The sequence below is a fragment of the Ceratotherium simum genome, chromosome X, assembly GCF_057802395.1.
Source record: "Ceratotherium simum simum isolate JZ-2026a chromosome X, ASM5780239v1, whole genome shotgun sequence".
Taxonomy (NCBI): domain Eukaryota; kingdom Metazoa; phylum Chordata; class Mammalia; order Perissodactyla; family Rhinocerotidae; genus Ceratotherium; species Ceratotherium simum.
Window position 1 is genome coordinate 88,217,628 of NC_141940.1, and position 26,015 is coordinate 88,243,642.

General features: G+C 42.2%; 1 protein-coding gene across 4 annotated transcripts in view; it reads left to right on the plus strand.

Annotated features, from left to right (window-relative positions):
• The window catches only part of SHROOM4 (shroom family member 4), a 187,217-nt gene extending 163,236 nt beyond the window's left edge, over positions 1-23,981 (plus strand). For 3 of the 4 annotated variants that reach the window (XM_087426767.1, XM_087426768.1, XM_087426769.1), the window contains 5 exons: positions 9,393-10,181; positions 13,967-14,485; positions 14,992-15,172; positions 19,170-19,439; positions 20,369-23,981. In XM_087426767.1, the coding sequence (XP_087282893.1) occupies positions 9,393-10,181; positions 13,967-14,485; positions 14,992-15,172; positions 19,170-19,439; positions 20,369-20,638 (2,029 nt within the window). In that variant the 3' untranslated portion in view covers positions 20,639-23,981. The remainder of the gene's footprint in view (positions 1-9,392; positions 10,182-13,966; positions 14,486-14,991; positions 15,173-19,169; positions 19,440-20,368) is intronic. The other variant, XM_004434908.3, reaches the window with a different exon arrangement.
• Positions 23,982-26,015: the final 2,034 nt, after the last annotated feature.

A 26,015-nucleotide genomic window follows, 5' to 3' on the forward strand; every position in this document is an offset into this window, starting at 1 on the left:
ATGCACTACCGATTAGAGTCACTGTGGGATACTTTATAGAACTTGTCAAATTCATAGTGAAATTTATCTGGAAGAATAAGTGGGCAAGAATACATTTATTTAAAAAGGTAATGATGGTAGACCTACCCTATCAGATTTTAAAGCCTGTCGTAAAGTGACAATTATCAAAACCATATGATAGGGGGTTGAAAAAAAAGGCAAACAGTGAAATTTAAAAAAAAATTCTAGTAACAGATTCAAGCTATTCTAAGAATATAGAGCACACTGGAAGCAACCCTGAACTGGGGAACGCAATCACTCTTTCTTTCATAAATGCTGGGAATTTTAGGTATCAATATGGAGAATAATTAACTTAGATCCACAGCACTTATAATACTCTGTAGTAAATTCCAGAAAGCAGACCAGTGGAATAGCATATTTTTTCCAGCTATGGATGGAAGATAAATTTGTGTCTGTTAAATGGAGGACATCTCCAGAGACAAGATGGATGGTTTCAAATATATAAAAGTTGGGGAAAAACCCATTGTACAACAAAATGTAATAAAAAACTAAACAACAGAATGAGGAAAATGTCTGGGGTCAGCATCACTGATAACAGTTGACTGTCCCCAGAATATAAAGGATGGATACAGATATAGAAGGTCAGCATTCAGATTCAGCTTCATACAAGGGCAAGGAAAATGAACAGGCAATTTACACATGACGAAATAAAGGCACTAAAATCACTGCATGGAAAAGTACAACCTCTCTAGTAATTAAAGAAATGCAAGTAAAAACAACTTCAAGGTATCATAATCTGCTTATTAATCTATCAACAATTAATGGAAATGATAAACAGAAATTACAAAACCCTATCTTGGCAAGGCTGTGAGTAAACAGTATGTGTTTCTGCAAGCAGTATAAATTGGTTCGGCTTTCCTAGAGGGCAATCTAGAAATGTGTGACAAGAGTTACAAAACTGTTCATACTCTTTGACCCAGCATACCCCCAAGGAAATAACCTCAAAATAAAAAATAATTTGTTTAAAGATGTTTGTAGTAGTGCTATTTACAATCATGGAAAAGATTTACCAATCTAATATATCATCATGATGGTATAGAATATAGCCATTAACAGTGACAGGTATACAAATATTGGGTCTTGCGCAGAAATGAGTATTTGTAATAATATTAACTAAAAAAGACTAAAGCCTAAATCACGTGTTGAATTTGATAGTAGCCATACACAAAGAACATTCAGAAAGACATCTAGTAAAATGTAAATAGGTGGAGCTGAATGCACATGGTGTCCTTTGGGTACATGTCAAGTTGCTGGAATGTATAATAAAAAAGAAAATCTGAAGAAATGGCAACCCCCATTGGTTTGATTTAGGCCTGGGAAGTTAAAGATCAGGAGATTTGGAAAAATCCCCATACCAATTACAGTGTTACTTACCAGACAAGCTTCATCTCACTGTTAGCTAGAATTTGGTTTGCTAGAATTCTCCATCAGCCAGCACTTCTGCTTTTCTAAATCTGTGAGAACTTTGACATTTTTGAAGGGGTATATCACCAGACCTTTGTGAATCTCCAAATTTGTCACCACCACTACAACATAGAACCCACACACACCCCACCGATAGACATTTTATTATCTGGCTCAGAGCCATCGCTTTCTTAAGACCTTTCCATTTCTTTTCACTTCCATCACCAGCATTAGTTTGCATTTTAGTGCCGTTATTCACAAAGAAGCACATTTTCTCTCTACCATGGTTACTGCACATGTATACCTTGACAATGCATAGAGACCCATCAAGCCACATTGAGATGGGAGTGCCAAGCTGTTGACTAGGCTCCCACCTTTGCTAGGTGACTTGCCCTGCAAACCAGTATCATGATGCCTTGAAGTCAAATCCATACCCTTTGCAAAATGACCAGTTACTACATTTTATGGATCTTTAGGGTTACTCTCAAAATGTTAAAACCTCAAATGTTAAATGCATGCATGCCAAAGAACTACTCTATAGTAATAATTGTCATTCATAATTGAGCACCCAGAATGCCTTTTAAACTATCTGACATAGAATCGTGTTCTTTATAACTTTTATTAAGTCTATTCCATTGTATTCTGGGTCTTTGAAATTCAGTACATTACTGTCTGGTATACGTAAGGACTCAAACAGACAACACTTGCTCTCTCCTGGCCTGTCCATTGCTTAACCATGGTGGAGCACCAAATGTCCTTAAATAGCATTGGGATTCCCACAGCTTTTTGCTCCAGTGTGCCCATTATTTTATTTTGTAAATTTTCATCCCACTTGTCACATATAGTTAATTAAAATGCATTTTGTTTTGAGACGTTTTTCTTTTTTTTTAATGGATTTATACTTCTTAAGATACTCTGGTGAGTTGGGAATCTGGTAGATAATGACTGATTAGAGCAGTGGATCTCAGAGTGTGACCCCAGACCTACTAGATCAGAAATTTAGGGGGTAGGACCCAGCAACTTGTGTTTTAATAATTCCTCCAGGTGATTCTGATGCATGCTCAAGTTTCAGAACCACTGGATATTGGAGAATAGAACCTTAATAACCTTGGCCAGCCTGATCCTCAGCTAAATTGTTCTTGTGGATATGAAAGCCTCCTGGTCCCTTGGCAATGTGTTATGTACTCCAAAAGTGTCTTTTATTAAATATCTTGGGAAGGTTATGAGAACACTGGAGAGGCAGCATGTTGTGCTGGAAAAAGCATGGGCTTTGGAGTCAGATGGACCTTAATGGTAACTTCTCCTGGCCACTGACTCTCTTTGTACTCCCTCACAAGTTTAACCTCTATGAGCCTCATTTCTAACAGGAGGAAGAGAATACCCATGCCAGAAGACTGTCTCAAAGGTTAAATGAGATCAGATCTGTCAAGTGTCCAGCCCTGTGCCTGACACATGATGGACTCTCAGTAAATAAGAGCAATCATTACCATCTGTTAGCACCATGTCTATGACACTATGTAGGCTCCAGAGGACTAACAAGAAGATCTTCTTGGAAATTCCAAGTAGGGGCCATTGGAGAGAGGGAGCTAAACTTCTACCAGAACAGCCCCAATAAAGCAAGGACTTCTCCCATCTCTTCCAAGGACACTTTGCATCAGCATCCTGGAGGCTGTATAAGGCTCAGGGCAAGTCCTGCCACTTGCATTTGTTGTTGCCAGACTCATTGTTCCTTACTTGAAGTTCTGTAGACCCAGAGGCAGAGAAGGGTGGCAACAACAAGCTCTCTGGGCCCTTCTCCCCTTCCTGTGCAGCCTCCTTGTGTCTCACTTCCTGGATCTTGCAAATATTTCCCTCAGCAATAACCTGGGAGTGGCTGTTACTCTTGGAGCAGTCTTATCTTTTGGCTGCCGAGGAAAAGGAAAGGGCAGAGGGGCTGGACCTGTGCACTCTTGCTGCTGAAATCCTGGAATGCCAAGCTATTGTGGTGAGTTTAAAAATAAAGTTTCCAAACAAGAAAACTTCAAAAGGGCTGGGGAGGAGGCAGGAGGAGATTTTTTCTGTCTCTGCAAATATTGGTTTTCGTTTTCAATTATTATTAGGTAAAAAAAAAAATTAACAAAAGAGGAAAATCTTTTCATCAGAAGAAAAGGCAACCTGTGCCAAGAGGAAAAGAGAAGAACAGCCCAGGACTTGGCAGGCAATTTGCTTTTGTTTTTGAGATGTAGTCTCCTTGCTGGTGTCAACAAAGCCTTTTCTCATACTTAGCTTCATGCTTCCTGCCCTTTCTTCAGCAAGGAGCTAAAATCTTCATGGACACCTGGGGATGAATGTAGTGCAAGTATCTTTTGCCCCACCCCAGGAGTCCTTGCTTCAATGAAATTGTCCCTTGGAGCCAGATAAGGCAAGTTCCAGTCTGGACACTATTTCTTACCAGCTGAGAAAATGACTTACCCTTTCTAAGCCTCAGGATCCTCATCTGCAAAACGGCAATAATAGTACGTACTTCGGTGGGCTGGTGTGGAGATTAATAGAAATGCATACATGAAAGTGCCTAAAACAGCCCTTAACATGTAGTAAGAAGAGACCATAGTTCTTTTCCCTTAATGAAGCTCCTTGTCCTCCACTCCAGGGAAGAATCCTTACTTGGTGCCAAAGCAGAGTTATAGATTTCTGTGCGTACAGGAGGCTTGAGCCCTATGAAAAGAGGACCTCTAGAGGCCAATATCCTTGGCTTGAGCCTGACACAATTCAGTGGAAGCCTCCCATTCACCAGTTTGCTTCAGCTGTTAGTGCCAGAAAGGCAGGGGCTATGTCGGTTTTGCTCCCCTTTGATCTCATTCCCTTGCACAGTGTGATATTCAGTGAGAGCTTGGAATGACTTGTACACACTTTGGCCCTGCTGATCCCGTTGAGCACAGTCCTTCCCCTTTCTGGAGTCCTGCCTACTTCTGCTCCACTGATATAAGTGACTGTGCAAAGCTCAGGCTGGCCCTACACAGGCTGTGTAAGTGGGAAGGCAGTGCTTTTAAAATTGGGATTGAGACAGAGAATAGAAATTTCCAGATTGCCTTGCTAGAGCCCAGTGCCTCCTGATAGGGTCACAGTGCCATGAATTGGAGCACCAAATGTCCCTAGAAGGGCATGTTCTCTTCTTCTGATTCTGGAGTTGGCTAGCTAGCGGTAAATTCTGTAAGGCTGATGTAAGTGATTAGTACCTAAACAAGACAACTTAGAATATCTAGTCCTTTTGATCTTCACGCTGTTCTTAAGCCTAAACTTTCTTTTTATTACCTCTTCATTTTTAGTAGATGAAAAGAGTGAGTGAATGAGCCTAGGGTTAAAATCCTTGGTTAGCTAGGGCTTCCTAGCTAGGCAGCCATGTGGCTGAGCTAGGACCCGAGGTCTCCTGGTTTCTTGGCTATTGAACAGGGCTGAATATTAAACAGAGGGTAGCATAGTCCAACTCCCTTGATGGGAACCTGGAGCAGGGCTGAAGCATACAGCAGTGAAGCTTGTACACTGCACAACTTGCACAACCATATGCAGTGGCCCTGAGTAAGGGACTTCACTCTTAACAATACACATAGTTCTGTCATTTATTAATCACCTTTCCATATACCCAGCATCATTCCTAGGTCCTTTCTTGTATAGTTAATCCTCACAGCAGCTTTGTGAGATAGATATTTTACTGAAACTGAGATAAATTAAATACTTTGTTCAAGGTCATGCAGCTTTTGGGTAATGGAGCCAGATTTTAAAATTTTACTAGAATTCAGACCCAAGTCTTTCTGACACTGTGTTCTTTCTACTCTGCTCTGTTGCCTTTCCTGTGCCCTGGCTACGGAAAAGAGTGGTAAATTTCATTACTATCGTGGAGCAGGGTTCTTCTCACCATAGCTGTAGGACATTGGCCCAACTGGGGCCTTTGGAGATGTTACTGTCACTGCTTGCATTTCATAAAATCTAGATGGAGTTGAAGGTAAGGAAGGAGGAGAGAGGCAGGGACAGAAGGTAGGAATGTGTGTGATGAGGGGTGGGGGACAGACTGTATAGATTGGAAACCAACCTAACTGGAACAAATAACTCTGCCCCCAAACCTCCACCCCCAAACCACAACACTGCCATCCTTTTCACCCTGGACCTTTGTTTCCATAGTATGGTCCCTGAACCACTTGTATTAGAATCCCTTGGGGCAATTGTTAAAAATGCAGATTCCTGGGCCCCACCAAAGAGGTACTAAATACCAATTTCTGGTGGGGAGGCCCATTAATTTGCATTTTAAACAACCGCTCCAGGTAATTCTGATTAGGAGCCACTTTGATTAGGAACAACTGTTCCAGGCCAATAGTTTCCAACTTTTTGGATCATGCATCCTTCTCAGAAAGAATTTTTTGAGCATGCACCTTCAATATATGCTGTTAGTTTATTAATAAATTCCTTATGTGTACCAATGTCTTAATATTTATATTTTTAAATGCAAAAAATGGTGAGAATTTTGCATTGGTATTCTTAGATGAGACTGGTTTCTAGTTTTCCTTTATGTATACAGTAGTTGTTGGGTTTTGGTATTGACGTTATACAGGATTCTTATCTTCTCCCTCTGTTCTCTAGATTCCAGAATCTAGAAAGTATAAATAGCATTGGGGTTGTCTATTCCTTGAAGGTTGATAGAATTAACACAAGACCATGTGAGTGTGCTATTTTTTTTTGTTGTTGTCAACTTTATCAATAATTTTTTTCTATGGTAACTGGTGGGTTTAGATATATATTCTTCTTCTGCAATCAGTTTTGGCAATTTTTGATTTGCCAGGAAACCATTATAAGTTTTCAAATTTGTTTTCATAGAGTAGAGCAAAGTATTCTCTTACTCTTTTCATTTACTCTGTAATTGCGGTTGTTTCTCCATTTCTAATTTTGTGCATTTGGGGTTTTAAAATTAGATTAGCAAGTGCTTTATCTGTTTTATTCTTTTTGAAGAACTAGCTTTTGGCTTTAATTATTACTTCTATCATTTATTTTTTAGTGTATTAATTTCTGTCATTAGTTTTCTTTCTGCTTTGCTTAGGTCTATTTTTGTGGCTCTTAACGTCTTTTGTTGAATGCTTAGTTCATTTATTTTAATTTGTTCTTATGTATTAATATAAGTATTTAAGGCTACAGATTTTCCTTTGACCACGCTTTAATCAACCATATCCTCTAGCTTCTGATATTTTCATTGTTGTTATTTTCTAGGTGCTTTACAATTTCAGATCTCTCCTTTGACTGGAGTGGAGGATATTTTTTCCCTTTTATTTTCTATATGTCATAAATTTTCTTTTTTCATTTTTGTTATTAATTTCTAGTATTATTGTATTTTGATTAGATACTGTAGTCTGTACTACTTCCACTTTTTGGCTTAATATATAGTCAATTTAAAAAGTGTTCAATGGGCCCTTGAAAAGAAAGTAGAGTCTGTTTTTAGTGTATGAAGAAATTTAGATTTTTCCGTTATCTTAGTTTTTGACTGTCATATCTGTCATCAGCTAAAACAGTCTCATATTTTGTTTTTGCTTTTTTTCTACCTTTACATTTCCTGTAGATTTTGCTTTATGAATTTTTATGCAATGTTATTAGGTACATAAAGATTAAGGGTAGTTAGACCTTAATCATGTATTCTAATCATTACTATTATAGTGCCCTTCATTGTCTTGTTTATTGTTTTTTGCCTTTAATTCAACTTTTTTATGATATGAGTATCATGGCCTTTGGGGTTTTTTTTCATTTTTGGCATTAATTCATTTATTAAACAAATATTTATTGAATGCCTACTATGTGCCAGGCACTAGGTACCAAACGAATGAAACACACAGGATCGCTGCTCTCATGGAGCTTACATTTTAGTTAGAGAGTGGAGCACAAAATAAACAAGTAAAAATAGGTATGTGATATAATATTAAGGAGGAATGTATGCTCTGAGAAAGAACAAAAAAGAAAAAGGATAAGTAAGAATCAGTCATCTCTATTTTAGATCAGGTGGTCAGGAAAGTCCTCTTTGCGTGACAGCATTTGTCATCCTTTTGCTTTTCACTCACCACCTTGTTTGTTTGTTTGTTTCCTGAGGGGGAAGTGCCAAGTGGAACAGTTTGCACACAAGGGATTATTATAATCTTAAGGAGCTGTAGGTGGGCTAAGTAAGGCCCAAATGAGAAGAGAGTGGGGGATGTGTAGATATGAATTTCTGATCCATGTGAGTGATGAACTAGCCAGGATGGGGATTAGAGATGAGGAGAGTGAAGATTTTCCTTTCCAGTCTATCTGAGCTTAGCTACCATTATGTGTATTATTATTTTTTAAGGAAATATTCTCAGTCTTCAACATGACTATTGAATGGATATTCTGTCTGATGATTTAATTGAACTGCTGGAATTTCCTGTTACTAGGCAGTCCTTAGTATGATACTGATTGCTCAGGCCACAGCAGAAAACCAGAACTTTCTGGCTTAGAGGGCTTAACTCTTTATACTCTGAGACTAAAGAGATGTCCTTTGACTTTAGTCACTGTTTATTATACAGAAATTTGACTTTTTTTTATGTATTTTTATACATATTTAAACAAACCTGGACTTCTTTTCCTTGGATATTTTCTTCTATTGCTTATAAGATGAGAGTCTTATTTCACCTCACAAGTGATAGTCTTTTTAATTTTCTGATAGTTTTTTTCCTAAGTATATTATATATACATATATAACATATATATTAAAATTTATACCCACACACACACACCCTTAACTCTTGAACCTGGAATTTATTTTGATATGTAATGTATGGTACAGCTCCAAATAACACTGCTCTGCAGTTATCTCAAAAAGATTTATTAAATAATCTTTATCTCATTGTTATGGAAGATCAATTATATATGATGTTTTTATAGAAATTTTATGTTTCTGGGACTTTCCATTCTGTTCCATTAATCAGTAACACACTGTTTGAATTATATTTGCTTTATAATATGCTCAATCCCTTACCCCCCATTTCTTTTGGAGCAAAATACTCTTTAATATTATATCCTGCTTTATTTTGCAAGTTACTTAGAAAATTCTATACTTAAAATTTCCTATTGAGAATTCTGACTGGAATTGCAGTAGAAGGAGATATTTTAAATCCAAAATAGCAGATATTTGTGAATGGCCTGCTTGATGTTTTTTGTTACAAGTATAAGAACATGGGCAGAAAGTATACATGTGAAATTCATGATATAGCTTGCATCTAGAGAGGCAGCAGGGGAGTGGAAGTGGGGAGTGAAACAAAGTGTGTTATTTCTTATTTCTTAAAAAAAAATTCATGATGCATCGATAGCAAAGTATTAAAATGTGCTAATTCTGGGCAGTAGGTGGGAACATGAATATTTATTATAGCAATATCTGTATGTTTCTAAATATTTGAAATTTTTTATAATTAAAAACAAATCAAACAAAAACAACAGAGGAAGCAAGATAACTAGACTCGTAAGCCCCAGAACATAGCACATTCAGTCTGAGTGCTACAGACGGGGGCCATGTGTGTATTCAGACTTTGGAGCTAGACTGTCCAGGTTCAAATCCTAGCTCTACCACTTACTGGCTTTATGACCCTGAGCAAGTTACTTAACCTGCCCATGCCTCAGTTTCCCCAGCTGTAAAATCAGGACAATAATAATAGCTACTTCTTAGGGTTATTGTGAGGATTAAATAAGTTAAGACATGGAAAGCACTTAAAACAGTGCCTGGCATTTAGTACATAGTAAGTGTTAGCTATTAATATTATATATTATTATTACTATTATTTTTACATTTTCTACATATATTATATTGTTTTGTGGCCATTTTATATTTTACATAAATGATGTCATCCAAAATATGGGACCATCTGCAACCTGCTTGTTTTACACAATCCTCATCTGCTGTTTTCCAGGGAAATGGCTCATTCCAAGGCTAGCTTTTCATGGGCGACCCCCTTCCATCCTTGCCTTGAGAACCCAGCACTGGACTTGTCAAGCTACCGAGCAATCTCTTCTCTTGACCTCCTGGGAGACTTCAAGCACTCCTCGAAAAAGACAGAGGAAACTTCAGTTTATGAGGAGGGGAGCTCCATGACCTCAGTGCCCCGCCCGCTGCGCAGCCGTGCCTTCTCAGAGAGCCATATCAGCTTAGAGCCCCAGAGCTCCCGGGCCTGGGGGCAGCATAGGAGGGAGATCTGTACCAAAGTTGATGAGACCCAGCCAGATCCTCTGGGAGCCAGGAAGAAGGGCTTTCCTCCTCCTCGCCCTCCTCCTCCCAACTGGGAGAAGTATAGGCTCTTCCGTGCAGCCCAGCAGCAGCAACAGCAGCAGCAGAAGCAGCAACAGCAACAACAGCAGCAAGAGGAGGAGGAGGAGGGGGTGGAGGAGGAGGAGGAGGAGAGGGAGGAGGAGGAGCTACCACCCCAGTATTTCAGTTCAGAAACCACTAGTTCCTGTGCCCTCAATCCTGAGGAGGTCCTCGAGCAGCCACAACCCCTGGGCTTTGGCCATCTGGAGGCCTCAAAGCAAGGCTCACAAAGCCTCCCAGCAGAGCAAGAGTCCTTCATTGTCCATTCCAGTGATTTCCTGCCTTCAATAAGGGGCCACTTGGGATCTCAACCTGAGAAGGCTCAGCCCCCTTGCTATTATGGCATTGGTGGGCTTTGGAGAACATCAGAGCAGGAGACCACTGATTCCCCCAAGTAAGTGCTTATAAAAGACATTATTAGGTCCCTAAAGAGGCAAGCAGCTTAAGTTTGAATTCCACTTCCACCGTTTACCAGCTGTGTGACCTTAGGCTGGTCAATTAAACTGTTCCCATGGACATGATAATACCTATTCCACATGGTTGTTGTGAAGATGAAGATAATCTATGTAAAGGACATAGCTCCATGCTTAGCACATAGTAGGTGCTCAGTAAATGGTAGTTGTTGATGTTCTAATCCCTAAATGTCACTATCAAAGTACTGTATGTATTATTTCTCAGTTTGTCTTTAAGGTATGCATCAGTTTCTGGCCCCTGAGCCAGAAGGCTTTAAACCCTTGTTACCTTGTGACCTTTCCCAGAAGCCTGGCTCAGGCCCTTTTCTGCCTTTTCTTCTGCTTGCTGTCCAGAACAACAGGCCAGCTTTCAACCTGACCTGCCTCTGCTCTAGGACCTGCCTGGGCTTCTAAACTCTTCCCCTCCCCGCAGCATCACAGGTGTTCCTGGGGTTGGGTGCTTTATGCCCCGATCATTCCTTACAACAGCTGAGGGCATTCTTTTCCTCTTCCACTTTCTCCATCAACCCCATCCTTGTTTCCCCCGCCTCTTTGTATTGGCTTCAGTGGGCAATATGTGGTAGTTGACAGGGTGAGCTGCCAGGGCAGGGAGGCCTAAGCAGGAGTGTGGTCTGGCCACAGGACTGCTGGTGTCTTTTCCCTTAACTGTGCCAGTGCTTCTCTGCATGCCCCACAGTGCGTGGTCATCCTCGTCGCTCCAAAGCAAAGGAGCTTTGGCATTCAGCTTTGCCAGTACTCCTGCAGAAAGCTCAGCCCGCTCTCTGCTGGGGGTGGAGCTAGGGGCAGGTGTTATCCTCTAAGTGCTTTCTTTAAATCACTTGATAGAAGGAACTTGCCTGAGATTTGTTGCTATTAGAAGTACCTGGTTATTGTGTCTTTTACTGACAGGCAAATCCATTACTTGGCTATCTGGAGCTAGTTGAGAAATTTTCCAGCCCGAGGTGCCACAGCACAGCACTTATAGGGCCAGGCTCCCAGACACTGTGAGAATCTCTTATCGGATCCCTCGTGAGTGCTTCTCAAGCTGTCCATCTAGCTGGGGAGCATTCTTATTGTAATTACAAAACATTTTGTGGAAAGTGACTGTAATTGTTACCTATCAGAGCAAGGAGAAGGGAAGGTCACCTAGTACCTAGTAGACACTTAATATTTCAGAAGAAAGAGTGAATAAATGAATGAATGAACATGTATTAAGTATTTGCTGTGTGCCAGACACTGCTAGTCATTTTATATCCATTATTTCATTTAATCCTCCCAACAGCCTTATGGGCCATTATCATCCGCATTTGACAGATTAGGAAACTAAAGCCAAGCAAAGTAAGGGACTAACTAACTCAGAATTGCACAGCAAAGATTCAAAGCCAGATCTGTCTGACTCCAAAACCCATGCTTATTTTGCCACCCTAGGTAGCCTCTCTCAGAGAGATCTTGTTCTTACAGAAGGCCAGGCCTTTGCGAGGCCCTCCTGTCTCCTGTAAGGCAACATGTACCAAAGGTAGTAGTTACAGGCCACAGCCTTACCGCTTTCAGCTTCATGGTCCTTCCTTCTTTATGTACCTCCATTCACCTTGGCACCTTAGCCAGAGAGAAGGAAATTGCTATTACTAGAGATCTTGTAACTGGTTCCAGAGATTTTTTTTAATGACCATGGGATGTGAGGGGAAACATTTGTTTGCACACAGCCCTGGCTAGTGGCTGCAAGAAATCAATTACAGATACTTCTTGGAGTGACAGAGATTTAAGGAACAGCATCAGTCCCAATAGCTAAGCTAATATTAGTAAGCTAATATTTTTTGCCTGCTTACTTTGTGCCAAGCATTGTTTTAAGCACTTTTGTGTATTGATTGATTTAATCTTCACAACAAACCTATGAAATAGATACCATTAGTCTCCTCCATTTTTTAGATGAGAAAAGTGTGGCACAGGGAGATAAAGTAATTGCAGAAGATCACAGGTAGCCAGAACCCAGGGAGTCTGGCTCACTGTGCCCACTACATCATCCTGGGATCTCTAGGCTGCTCAAGAAGATCCTATTCTAGACCCTCAGAGAGCACAGGGTTCTAACCAGAAGGAAGTGGCTTTAAGATTTTGTAAGGGAGAACAGTGTTAGTGGCAAGTAGATGTGTAATATTTTGAATCTAAAATGCAAAAAAAGACGTCCTAATTTCAGCCAAGTTAAACCAGACTATCTCTATAACCCACATACTATTCAGTTACAAAATGCTGGGATACAAGTAGAAGCAGGTTAGTGAGATTATCAAGTTTTGGTTAAGTCTAATAACGCTGATTCAAGTACAAGTATAGCTTGCTTTATGGACTTGATGCATTTCCTCTCAGTACTCTGTAGAAGGAATCTGGTCTTTGCTTCAACGTTCATCAAATTCAGATTGTATTCTCATAGATCTCCTGTAACCCCTGCCCTATTAATTGAGGTTATGAACATAGTTCCTAATATGATACACTATAATATGGTACAGTGCTGTGTCTGCTGGGGAACTGAGTCTCTAATTAGCACATCCTTTTTTTTTTTGGTGAGGAAGATCGGCCCTGAGCTAACATCTGCCAATCTTCCTCTTTTTGCTGAGGAAGACTGGCCCTGGGCTAACATCCATGCCCCCCTTCCTCCACTTTATATGGAACGCCGCCACAGGATGGCTTGCCAAGCAGTGCGTCGGTGCTCACCCAGGATCCAAACTGGCGAACCCCGGGCCGCTGCAGCGGAGTGTGCACACTTAACCACTTGTGCCACTGGGCTGGCCCCAGCACATCCTTTTTTAAAAGTTTTTTTTTCCATTTTTATTGAGATATAATTGACATACAGCCACATCCTTTTCTTTTCATTTCATTTCATACTTTCTTTCAGCACTTTCTGACTCAGAACTCTCACACATACCCTAAATATTTTTCTTATAGATAGGAATTCCCTAAGTTCATACATTCATATTTCTTCCAGAATGTTCTCTCTTCTCTGCTAACATATAGTCCACCCAGAAAATTCCTTACACGCAGGGTTTTATATGATGTCAAGTTGTCCCTTTTGCAATATAGCATAGTGGCTAAAAGTACAGATTCTGGAGTTAGGTCACTAGGTCTAAATCACAGTTCTGCCATTTACTGTCTAGTGACCTTGGGAAAGTCACTACCTCTCAGTGTCGCATGTTCCTTATCTGTAAAATGGTTGTCATGAGCATTAAATTTCTTATCTATGACTACACACGTACATACACAAACGTACACATATATATGTTAGGACAGCTTCTGGGGTATAGTAAGCACTGTGTGAACGTTAGCTAGTAGTGTTCCATTATCAGTGTTATTCGCTTGAAAACCTACATGTAAAATGTATACCTAGGATGAGGAATATTGACATGCCCGAGTTTCTTTTGTGTGATGAATTAGGAGACAGCATAGAATGAATCAGTAAATAGCTGTGGAGCCTTTTAACCATTATTTTTGACCTTTATCTAAGAGCTGCAAATAGCTGCAAAAATGACTAATGAGTTTTTCCTATTTTTCCTTTCAAACAGCTAGAGGTTAGCACAGTGGCAGTGACACAGACAGCTGGAGGGTGGGGGTGGCTAGTAGGCAACAAGAATATAGTGGGGGTGGGCTTCCCCCTTGCATAAACCGTGGGTAGAATTATTTGCCCCTCTATCACTAACACCTGACATTGGAACATTTATTTTTATTTTCTTCCTCATGCCAGACCAGAAGCCTTGATGACAGAAGAGTCCAAACCCAAGCCAGCATGGAGCCAGAGCTACCTCTTTCCCGAGGAGCAGTTCTCTTTTATGGGCTGGGGCTCTGAGAGGCAGCACCTCAGCCCCGCCGGCTTCAGTGAACCCAAGACAACAGGGTCTGCTGCTACACTTGTCAAGCCCCCGGGTGCCACTGGTTCCATTTCTTCCCCATTTCATTCTGCAACCATGGAGGAGGCTGGGGCCATTGGGGATATGCCAGAAGTGGAGAGATGCTATCCCTTCTCAGGCCAAAGACCTGCTCCACAGCAGGCAGTCTTAGAAGAGCTCATGAGAGATGTGGTGGGCCGTGACAAGTCCCTGGCAGGGGTGCTAACCCCGGCCTCCAACATGGTGACCACTGCTGAGGTCATGGGTGACCTCTTTGCTGTGGGAGATCTGCAGTGGAGGGGCAATTTCAAGCAGGAGTGGCACCAGCAGGAAAGAAGAAATGATGAGACTGTCCAGGAAAGCTACAGGGTGCCTTTGTAAGCAAGCAGACTAGATAGAGCTGGGGTGGGTGGGGGTCCAGGATGGGTAGGAGGGAGGCTAACAGTCTTGGAGGACAAATAGCTAAGGTCTCAGATAAGTTCCTACCACCTAGCCCCTCCCTTGGGATCTGTACACTCAGGCCATGAACCAAGGGGAATCATTGATGATCAAAAGCCCAGAACTTTAGGGGCCTGCCACTTTTTCTGTATTTTAGTGGGGTGTTAATGATTAAACCAAATTATCTCTAAAGAAGTCCCCCTGGCTGCGGAAATCAGGGGCATATTAATAGCCTTCTAAATTCTTAGAGTTGGCCTTGACTTGGCTTCTAGATAGTCTTCATGTGGCCTGTTTCCATTTGAACAGTGCTTCCTGGTCCATTATTTCCTTATTTACAACTCCTTGGTGAAGCAGGGTCCTATTTTACAAATGAGGGAATTAAGAAGCAGAAAGGTTAGCAGCTTCTCAACAGAGGTGCTCAAATGGTTATTCTTTGTTTCCACAGACAAGAGTTTCAGCACTTCTCACCTCCTCAGGGGGCCCCAGGGATCCCTACCTCTTACTCAGCTTATTACAATATTTCTGTGGCCAAGGCAGAGCTGCTGAACAAGTTGAAAGACCAGCCCGAGATGGCAGAGATTGGCCTGGGAGAGGAGGAAGTTGACCATGAACTGGCTCAAAAAAAGGTGAAGTTTTTTGATATGCCACAGAGATTTTCAGCATTTAGCTTGAGTGTGTCTGGAGGTTGACCTGCCCTCTATGCTCTCCAGAACATCTTGGTGCATTCCTTTATTTTCAGTATGGAAATCAAATAGCCTATCTGAGTTTCTCACAAATGCAACTCCAGTCTCTTTTTTATCCTGTCAATAATAGTAATAATAGTAGTAGTAATCATAATCGTCATCACAGTGTCTCTCTAATCCTTAAAACAACTCTACAAGGTAGACATTACTATCCCCTTTTTACCAGTTGAGTGGACTAGGTTGCCCAGGGTTACAGGCTAAGTGGTAGATCCAGGACTTGAAGTCAAGACTGTCTACTCTACTGTAGGCGTTCTACTCTATTATGCCATCCCTCTGAAATCAGCCAGCCTTCTAAGTAACTTGCCACGCAGGACACATCAGAGTTTTTGCCAGTGAGCTCCAACCAATGGCAGTCATTGATTGTATTCTCTGTGTAACTTTCTGGGAAAGAGAACAGACTGACTAAGAAAGAAAAGGAGAAATTATAGGCTGGTAAACTTTCGTATTTACTTACAAAGATAGTCAATAATCTCTTAAAAATACTAAAACAGATAAATGGAGATGATGATATCATTGTTCTGAAGCCTCCCCTTTCTTCCTCTAAGTACCATTGGCCTGGTTTTCTAATCAAATTCCTGGAATCACTTTGCCCTCCTTGCACTTACCCATTTTATTTCATAAGCAAATAGGGTTTCCATGGCAACCTCAAAAGCCCAATTTACCACTGTGTAGGCATCTGAACTCAATGTAAATTCTCTTCTGCCCATATTTCTCATTCAGGATGTGACCTCTAGGAAAGCTCAAGGCCATTCGCAAGAGACCCCCCACCACTTTCCAATCTGAGTCCAAATGTCAGGGAAAGAATTGGAAGCATAGTAGTATCAAAGATTTCTTGATTGAGATGCCTGCTTCCTTGGATTCTTTGTTCCCTGAGCATGGGAGGGCTGCTCCTGGCTTACTCAGGACCTTTTTATTAGGAGCAAACCTAATAAAAGTTTGACCAGGAGAAGAGAGAAATGGTTATAAATGGCAAAGCATGGAACAGCAGATAGTGATTTGAAGTGATTGTGGGTGGGCTAGGACAGTTTTTGTCTCTGAGGAAGATAGATGAGGAAGGTCACCAATTTGCAATACCCCAGAAGAGCAACTCAGCTCTACCTGGGTCTTTGATAATTCCACAGCTCTATCCACTACACTTTCCCCAAGGTTGAAGTTCGGGTTGAAAAGCCCAAGTTCCAAGAAACCAAGGGCTCTCTCTACTTTCATCCTTCTAGATCTATGGAACCTAAAAGTTGTGGCGGGTAGGTGATTTTCCAAGTTGATCGTTTGGCCCCCAGCCATCCCTTGTCCCTGGCATTGAGTTTTGTTTGGGAAAGCAGAAGGTGGGGATATAACTAGGAGCCCCTTGGCGTCTAATTGTGTTGTCTCATTCATATAATTGATCTGTAATTCCTAGTGGGTTTTGGAATTTTCCCCAAATGTAAATCGATTACACTTTAGACTAAGATCATGGTGATCTCCTGACTTGTGACCAGTTCTGAAATATGACAACAGGCCATAGACCCAGAGCAGGCTTTTTTGGTCTTGGTCACCTTGGACATCTCTAAATAAACTACTAGAAAGGAACACAGTCTAGAAAACTAAAAACCTATGGTCCCAGAGTGGCTAGGCAGGAATATTAATAAAACAAACACTGAAGCATACTTCCTATATACAAGATATGATTGTAAGCACAACATCATTAACTCATTTAATTCTCATAACAACACTGCGAGGTAGGTACTACTGTTACCCTGTTTTAGATGGGGAAATTGAGGCACAGAGGGATTGAGTAATTTGCTCAAGGTCACACCACTCCTTTGTGGCAGAGCTGGGGTTCAAACCCAGGTAGTCTGGTGCTAGAGTCCATGCTCTTAACCACAATGCGATATTAGCTGCAAAGGCTATGGGCAACCTGGGATGGGTCTATTCTTGTCAGGACCTTGCAGCTAGACAAGTATTCATTAGCTCAGAGTGCCTGGTGGTAGTGGTAGTAAAAATAATAATAATAATAATAGCATTAATAAACATGTATTCTACACTTAATGTGCCAGGCACAGTACTAGTATTTTACTTCTATGATCTCATTTAACCCTCACAACAATATTGGAGGGGAGGCACTTATCCACTTTACAGATGTACAGATGAGGAAATAGAAGTCTCAGTGTGTTTGGGTATCTTGCCCAAGGTCACACAGTTTGGAGAAGGTGGAACTGGAATCTAGGCATCTCTGACTCTGAAAATCCACTCTACCACACTGCCTTCTTGTGAGCGCAGTCCCAGAACTGGTTATACCTATAGGGAAGACAAACCAGAAGACACAGGAAGTGCTTCCCTTGAGAAATTTGCCATCGGTAGTAGGAGAGGGATCAGACTCACACACACAAAACAGAAAGTGAACAACCTCAAATCACACTATAGGGTTCTAATTCTAAATGACTGGAGAGTTCAGAAAAGAAAAATATCATTGAGAAGAAGAGCTAAGGGGGTACAGACTTCCTGCAGGGAGGGAGGGGGCAAAGCTAGGCTCTGAAAAAAGAATGGGGGGGCCGGCCCTGTGGCTTAGTGGTTGGGTGCACGCGCTCCGCTGCTGGTGGCCCGGGTTCGGATCCCGGGCGCGCACCGACGCACCACTTGTCAGGCCATGCTGAGGCCGCGTCCCACATACAGCAACTAGCAGGATGTGCAACTATAACGTACAACTATCTACTGGGCTTTGGGGAGAAAAAGGGAAAAAAAGGAGGATTGGCAATAGATGTTAGCTCAGGGCCGGTCTTCCTCAACAGAAAGAGGATTGGCATGGATGTTAGCTCAGGGCTGATCTCCCTCACGAAAAAAAAAAAAGAATGGGAATTGCCCAAGTGAAGGAAGAGATAAAGAGCAGGTAGAATTGCACAAGCAAACCGGGAACACAAGAATGAGTGTTGTGAACACAGAGGAGAGTGAGAAGCTAATCCTGAGAGGTTCTGAGGGATGAGATTAGAATGGTAGGGTGGGGCCAGACTGAATAATAACAATAATAACAGCCCTCTTTTAGTAAGCATCTAGTCTGTGCTAAACCTTTTGCATTCATTATCTCATCGAATTCTTATTACAGTTCCTTGAAGTGGGTACTGCAATTACCCCCCCATTGTACAGATAAAGAAAGTAAAGCTCCATAAAGAAATTCACCTAAAGTCACACAACTAGGAAGTGGCAGAGCTAGAAGTCAAACCTAGTCATTGTGACTCCAGAACTCACACTCTTTTTTTTTTTTTTTTTTTGAGGAAGATCAGCCCTGAGCTAACATCCATGCTAGGCCGGAGAAGCAGTGCGTCGGTGCGCACCCGGGATCCGAACACTGGGCCGCCAGTAGCGGAGCGCGTGCACTTAACTGCTAAGCCACGGGGCCGGCCCAGAACTCACACTCTTACCTAAAAGGCCTCAAAAGCCAAGCTGGGCGGGTGCGGGTGGGGGGTGCAAAGATCGAGCACAATGCCTTAAACCTCAGAGGTACTTAAATGGATTGAAGGAGAATGAATGAAGCAATAGGCAAATACTCGATGACAATGCTTTTCCAATCTATGCTTTCACAAGCATTCCAGTTCCTGTTTATTAAATAGTCTCAGCAAGTATTTATTAAGTTACATTTGACACATGAGAATTAGCCCATGGGTACCACTTATCTAACGCCAAGAAGTTTGGTGGTGACAGATTCCTACCAGATCTGAAGGATGAGAGAGAAGTGCCTGTCCAGGAAACTGAAATTGTTCATGACTTGCTCAGGTTTCCTTTGTTGCCAGTGACTGGGGTAAAGCCGACCATCTGTTAACTTGGATCCCACAACAGAGGTTACAGGCACAGATCAGTTTCTGTCGGTCGCCATTCTTATCCTTTGCCTTCTCCTGTTTATTTCTCCTAGATACAGCTTATTGAAAGCATTGGCAGAAAACTTTCTGTCCTGCGGGAGGCCCAGCGAGGACTGCTGGAGGACATCAGTGCCAATTCTGCCCTTGGGGAAGAGGTGGAAGCCAACCTAAAAGCCGTCTGCAAATCCAATGAGTTTGAAAAATATCATTTGTTTATCGGGGACCTGGATAAAGTGGTCAACCTGTTGCTGTCGCTGTCTGGACGACTGGCCCGGGTGGAGAATGCTCTCAACAGCATCGATTCAGAGGCCAACCAGGAGAAGGTAGAGTTGGGGTCTCTGGAGTTTAGATGGAGGGCTCCCTCTTTCAAGTTTGGCTAGTCTGGGAGGCAGTAGAGCATAATGTTAAGAGCATGAGCACTGGCTTTTAAGTGTCTTGAAATTCTGGTTCTACCACTAATTAGCTGTGGGCAACTTACTTAACCTCACTGTCTCAGTCTCTTCAAAAATGGGGTGAACACACTACTTACCTCATGAGGTTGTGAGAATTAAATCAGATAATCCATGTTAATTACTTAAAATAGGGCCTGAAACAAGGTAAACACTGAATCAGTGCTAGCTGCCAGTAGTAGTAGTAGCAGCAGCACCAGCAGCAGCAATTTAGCCTCACTCTCTCCAAGTTGGAGGAGGCGGTCTCACCAAGTAGGCGAGATTGGGAGACTGTCAGTTTCACAGGTTGGGTCACTCTGCATATATTCCTAAACCAAAACTGCTTTACCTTTCCCTATACAAGTGGTTTTGGACACAAATTTGAATCCACAGTAAGAGGCACATATCCATGTGCATACACACATGGATACATACCCTCACACACGTACACCCAGACAGAGACACATACCATTTTGAAAGCATTGTCACAGTGATGACTGTTCACCAGGTGCAAGGGGCACGAGCTGGCTTTGTCTGAGCCTTTTCCCAACCCAACCTCAGTGGTGGTCCATGGGTGAAAGACAGCTTAGAGATGGAAAGAGGTGATTGCACATCTCCCTGTCCAAAATCACTATCGTGTTTATCCTCTGCCTGCTATAGGATAGAAAGGGTTTTGCATGAAGGTGGACTTCAGGGCAGGAAATCTAGGACTGATCAATTAGCAGAGTGGGTACTTGCTTTGTGGCAGCACCCCTGGTGGATCACTGGGTTAGGCAGATGACTGGTAATTGGGATGACCCTTAATTGGTCTTCTGCTTCCCCAGTTGGTGCTGATAGAGAAAAAGCAGCAGCTGACAGGGCAGTTGGCAGATGCCAAGGAGCTGAAGGAGCACGTGGACCGCCGGGAGAAGTTGGTGTTTGGCATGGTCTCCCGCTACCTGCCTCAAGACCAGCTCCAAGATTACCAGCACTTTGTAAAGATGAAATCTGCTCTCATCATTGAACAGCGAGAGCTGGAAGAGAAGATCAAGCTCGGGGAAGAGCAGCTCAAATGTCTCAGGGAGAGCCTACTCCTGGGGCCCAGCAATTTCTAATTCTGCCAGCAGACTGCCCACACCATCCCCGGCCAGCCACAATGGGAAATGCTTTCAGTCTTCGTTAGCAGTTTGTTAGCAATTAGATAGCAGTTAGCAGCAGTTTGTTCCATATCCTCTACCCTGGACGTCTCTCATTGCCCCTTACCTAGCAGTGCTCCCAACCAGCCAGGAGACCCTGTGGAGTAGAAGCAAGAAGTAGGAGCTACAGCAAGATGTGATCATACAACCACACTCTCCTTCCCACAGTTTGCATGGGCAAGCACTCACCACACACAGAACCAACAAAGTGCCTTCATTCTTCTTAGTACTAAGACACCAAAGACATCATATGCTCACCACCCATCCACACTGTAATCAGCCTCTCAAGACTCAGAGAGAAGCTGCCTGTGTAGCTCCACTCTGCCCCAAGGCTCGTGACCCAGCCATTTCCCACAGAGATCTGGCTGTCTTGAGGGCATTCAACTACCACCAGTTTCAGGGCCTCACCCAAGCTTTGCAGCAGGAAGCAGAGAAGGAGGAATTACACTTAACAGAATGTGAGCAAAGGTTGGGGATCCCCAGGTGCCCTGCTGGAAGGAGCTAGGCTTAAACAAATGGGCTCCACTCTCACCTTCCCCAGCATCTAGTTGAGGGGGAAGAGGCCTACTTTCAGCCCAGGCTAATGTGGCCTCCTCCTCTCCTAAGACTTTTGGCCTACTGCTTCCTGTTTCATCTTGCCTTTACATTGCTGGGGGTTACAGTTGCCTACCCTAAGGGCTTCACACTACAGGCCATTAATAGCTCTACTACAGCTGACTTCTGGATACATGTTTCATTATTGGGGGGAGGGGGTTCTTATTCTTATATTTTAAATGGCCTTTTGAATTTATTTATTTTTATGTTTTGACTGTTTTTTTCTTTGTTAACTAATAAGGTAAGAAGAGGGGAGTTGGAGAGGGAAAAGTTAGCCCAGAAGGAAAGCATTTCTGCAAATCAGCCTGAATTCACCATGGCTAGGTAAGCGAGTGCCAAGGCCTTGAATTCTTCCCACTATAGCTGACAAGTGTCTAAGAAAGGAGTTCTCACCTTGAACTCAGAGCTTCCCTACTGTGGCCTGGTCCTATACTTCCCTTGAAGTCTGGATGACCGTGAGCTTACCATTCCCCAACAGGGTTCAATTATTTCTTACTTAATTTTTCTTGAAACCAAAGAAATCTGTAACTGACAAAGGTTCACCCATTTCTCTACCATCTCCAAGCTAAGGAATGGGTAGAGGTGAGCTCAGGAGGAGCTCCTCTATCTTAACAATTGCTTTCTCAGCCTGTGACCTGGCTCAGGGAACCAAAACTCATAATAGCTGGAATCTCCAGCCACGGCCAGCCCCCAAGAGCAAATTATGATCCAGCCAAGATCTTAGGCACACAAACAACTAATGCTGCTGCTGACACCAGTAGCCAGTTTCTATCTTGGAAAAGCCCTCAGGTGGGCAATGGCAGGAAGGGAGTTGTGGCCAAACTGCCCTGTTATCTGGGTCAATTCCCTATTCCTTGCTAACTGGGGCCCATGCTTGGTATTGCATAGCCCTGCCCAGCAAATCCTGGTATCTCTTCTAGTTACTGCTGAGTTCCTCAGAATCCTTGGAGGTTAACTGTAGCAGCAAGGGTGCCTCATTCAACCAAAGAATTTGCCAAGAAACTTTGCTGCTGCTACAAATACTGGTCCCTAGCTTCCGGTTCCTCTTCATTGTATTTGAAAACAATGGAAGAATCTTGGCCAGCAGGGTGTCCTGAGGGGAGCCCTGGGTATGCTCTTAGTACACTGCTGCTGTTAAAATGTCAACCTGCCATTCTCCCCTCAAGTGGAGGATTCTACTCTATTCAGGAAGATGAATGGTTTGTAAAGGGCTAGGCTTACCCAAGCCAAGGTTGAGGAAGCAGGGGAGTGCTTTGAATAGAGGCTGTGGTGGCCATCTTTTTTGGTTTTTATAGGCTCTAGGACAAACAATGAGCAAGTTGAGATGCCCTGTATTGGGATGAAGCCAATGTAGTCCATCATTCTAAGGTTTTTTTCTTTTGGCTAGAACAGCTTTTTGGGAATATAGGCCCAGGGAAAAGAGTGGTCACTTACCTGAACACCATGACCATGGTCTGGGATTTTCTTGTCAGCGTTAGATTGGTTTAGCACACTAAAAGTACTATTGACTCTGTTATTTGTGTCCCTTATCCCACCTCAAATTATTCTACAGTTGGAATCAGAGCATAAGGATGCTCATTTTTACATGGAAGGACAGTTTCCAAAGCGCTCCCCAAAACTATATTGAGCAGTGAAGCTCGAAAGACAGAGGTGAACTTCTAAACAGGCACTGATGCCCTGCACTGCTAATGTAGCAGTCCCATTGTCAGTGATAGTGCTGCAAAGCCGCCAGTATTACTTGAGATGCAGTGTCTCTCCCCCATTCTCATTTCCTGGGCTCAGCCCTCTACCAAGGCCTGCCAGGGAGTAGCAATTTGGAAGGCAGACCCAGGGTTTCCCAAAGACTGTTATTGGTCTTGACTTCTGCCTTCTCCCTTCAAATACTCATACAGGCCCCAGTGGGTAATAGGTAAACAGAGTGGTTGATATAGAGAGAGGAACCAGTGTGGGAGTTACTATCACATGTCTTCCTTACTCCCTCCATCTCCCGCTGGCTCCCAGGGCTCTGGGTAATTGAGTCTTCTTGAATCCCACCAGCTGCAGACCCAGCCAGTATATAGCAGTAAATGCTCAAGGGGAATGCAAAAGAAAGAGACACAGCGACACTGAAAATAAAGCCCTAGAAAGGGAGAGACGGGAAGCAGAGGAACAGAGAGGGAGAAAAGATGAAAAGCCTCTTTAAAGACCAGGTTCAGGCTCTGTTTTCCATTTAACCTCATGTGCCAAAAAGCTGCCCAGGGGCACCAGAGCCAAACCTTAACCCCAGCCTCCCTGAAGGTGCTGCTCTGCCAGTAGCAGGCCCCAGATGGAAGAAGCTGGGCACATTTCTGGCCACTTCCTCCAGTCCGGAGCTTGGTGACTCCCTCTGTCTTTGCCAAAGGAGTTGTCTATGCCAATAATATTTCTGTAACAGCATATTGTATTCTTTGAAGATTAGTAGATCTTTAGAGGGGGGTGGGGCAGGGGGCAATTTCTATAGATAAAGAACCAGTGTTTGTTGTACAACTGTTGGGGGTCATCTATCCCATGTGAAGCTATTATTTTTCTGAATCTTATTGTTCCTGCATTTGTGTCCTCCACCACTCCCTTCTTGGCTGACATTGATATGCCTGCCAGATTGTCATCAAGGGTCATACTTCAATAAAAGGTGCTAAGGACAAAAAATGTATATATCTCACGTGTTTTGACTGAGGTGATGGAAATCTCCCAATATTCTGCTGAAAAGTATTGGAAAGGAATTTGGTCACCTATCCATAGTCCTTCATAGGTAACCATATGACCAGAGCCTTACCCACATCCCTAAACCCTTACCCTGGCCTCTCAGGAATGGCGTTGATGCTATACCATTCATCATCCACAGTGAAATAATTTAGAATTCAAGAAGAGTCAACAATAGGTGTAATCTCATGTGTAAACCTCAACAGTATACAGTCTGGTTCTGGAGTTCATCCTGATCAGAGGTGAGCCGTTTTCTAGATCTCCTCCAATCTTTAGTTGTATCTACTAGTATCATTTTACTTCTACCTGATCATCCGGTCTCACACCTTCAGCAACCTGGAAAGCAAGGTCCTCACTGATCAGCTCTCCAAGGTAACCTCAAGGTTTAAACACAAATGCACTCCGGGCACCTCCTCTGATGCTGAAAAGCTTACTTTTTTCCCCGATCCATACATTGTTCATATCCCAACTGATCTCCTCCTATTCTAGATATCCAGTGCAGTAGAGTGGAAAAAGCCAGCTTTGGCATTAGAATGAATTGTGTTCAGCTGTTTATTCTATGAACCTGGGTTATTTGTTCAACTTCTGAGTTCATTTTCTTGTCTGTAAAATGGGAACAATAATATGTATCTTGCAGGGTCACCAGCTATCTACTGAGTTGTTAGGCAAAATCCCAGGTTCCACTTCAAACCCACTGACAACAGTCTGCATTTTAACTAGATTCCCAGGAGATTCATATGCATATTAAAGGTCGAGAAGCACTGACCTTTCACAACCTGCTCAATATATGGTAATTATTGTTCTAGTTCTGATTTGTTCAATTTATTCTTTCCTAATCCCAGACATATTCTTGCTCTTCTCATACTGCTCACAACTACCTGCCTAAATGAGTTCAGCAAGGTTGCAGGATACAAGGTTAATTTATAAAATCACTTGTATTTCTATACACTAGCAATAAAATATCTGAAAACAAAATCAAGAAAACAATCCCTTTTACACTAGCATCACAAAGAATAAAATACTTAGGAATGCATTTAACAAAAGACGTGTAAGAATTTTATACTGAACTCTACAAAACATTGTTGAAAGAAATTTTTAAAAATCTAAATAAATGTAAAGACACCCCATTCATGGATCAGAAATATTGTTTAGATGACAATACTCCTCCAAAATGATCTATAGATTCAATGCAATCCTCATGAGACTCCTAGCTGTCTTCTTTGCATAAATTGAAAAGTCAAAGCTAAAATTCATATGGAATTGCAAGTGACCCAGAATAGTCAAAACAATATTTAAAAAGAACAAAGTTGGAGGACTCACACTTCTTGATTTCAAAACTTGCTACAAAGCTACAGTGATCAAGACAGTATGGTACATGCACAAGGATAGACATATAGATCAATGGAATAGCATCGAGAGTACAGAAATAAACCCTCACATTTATGTCAGTTAATTTTCGATAAAGGTGCCAACACAATAAAATGGAGAAAGAATAGTTTTTCAAAAAATGATGTGGGACAAGTGGGTATCCACATGGGAAAGAATGAAGTTGGACCCCTTCCTTACATCACACGCAAAAATTAACTTGAAATAGATTATAAACCAAAATGTAAGAGTTAAAATTACAAAACTCTTGGAGGAAAACATAGGAGTAAATCTTCCTGACACTGGCTTAGGTGATAATTACTTAGCTAGAACTCCAAAAGCACAAGTGACAAAAAATATATAAATAAATTGGTGTACATCAAAATTAAAACCTTTTGTGCTGCAAAAAATTCCATCAAGAAAGTGAAAGGACAATCCACACAATGGGAAAAAATATTTGTATATCACTTCTAATATTGGACTTTTATTCACATATGAAGAACTCTTACAACTCAATAATAAAAATAACATTAAAAAATGGGCAAAGGATCAGCATTGACATTTCTCCAAAGAATAGGTGCAAATGACCAATAAGCACAGGAAAAGATGCTCAGCATTA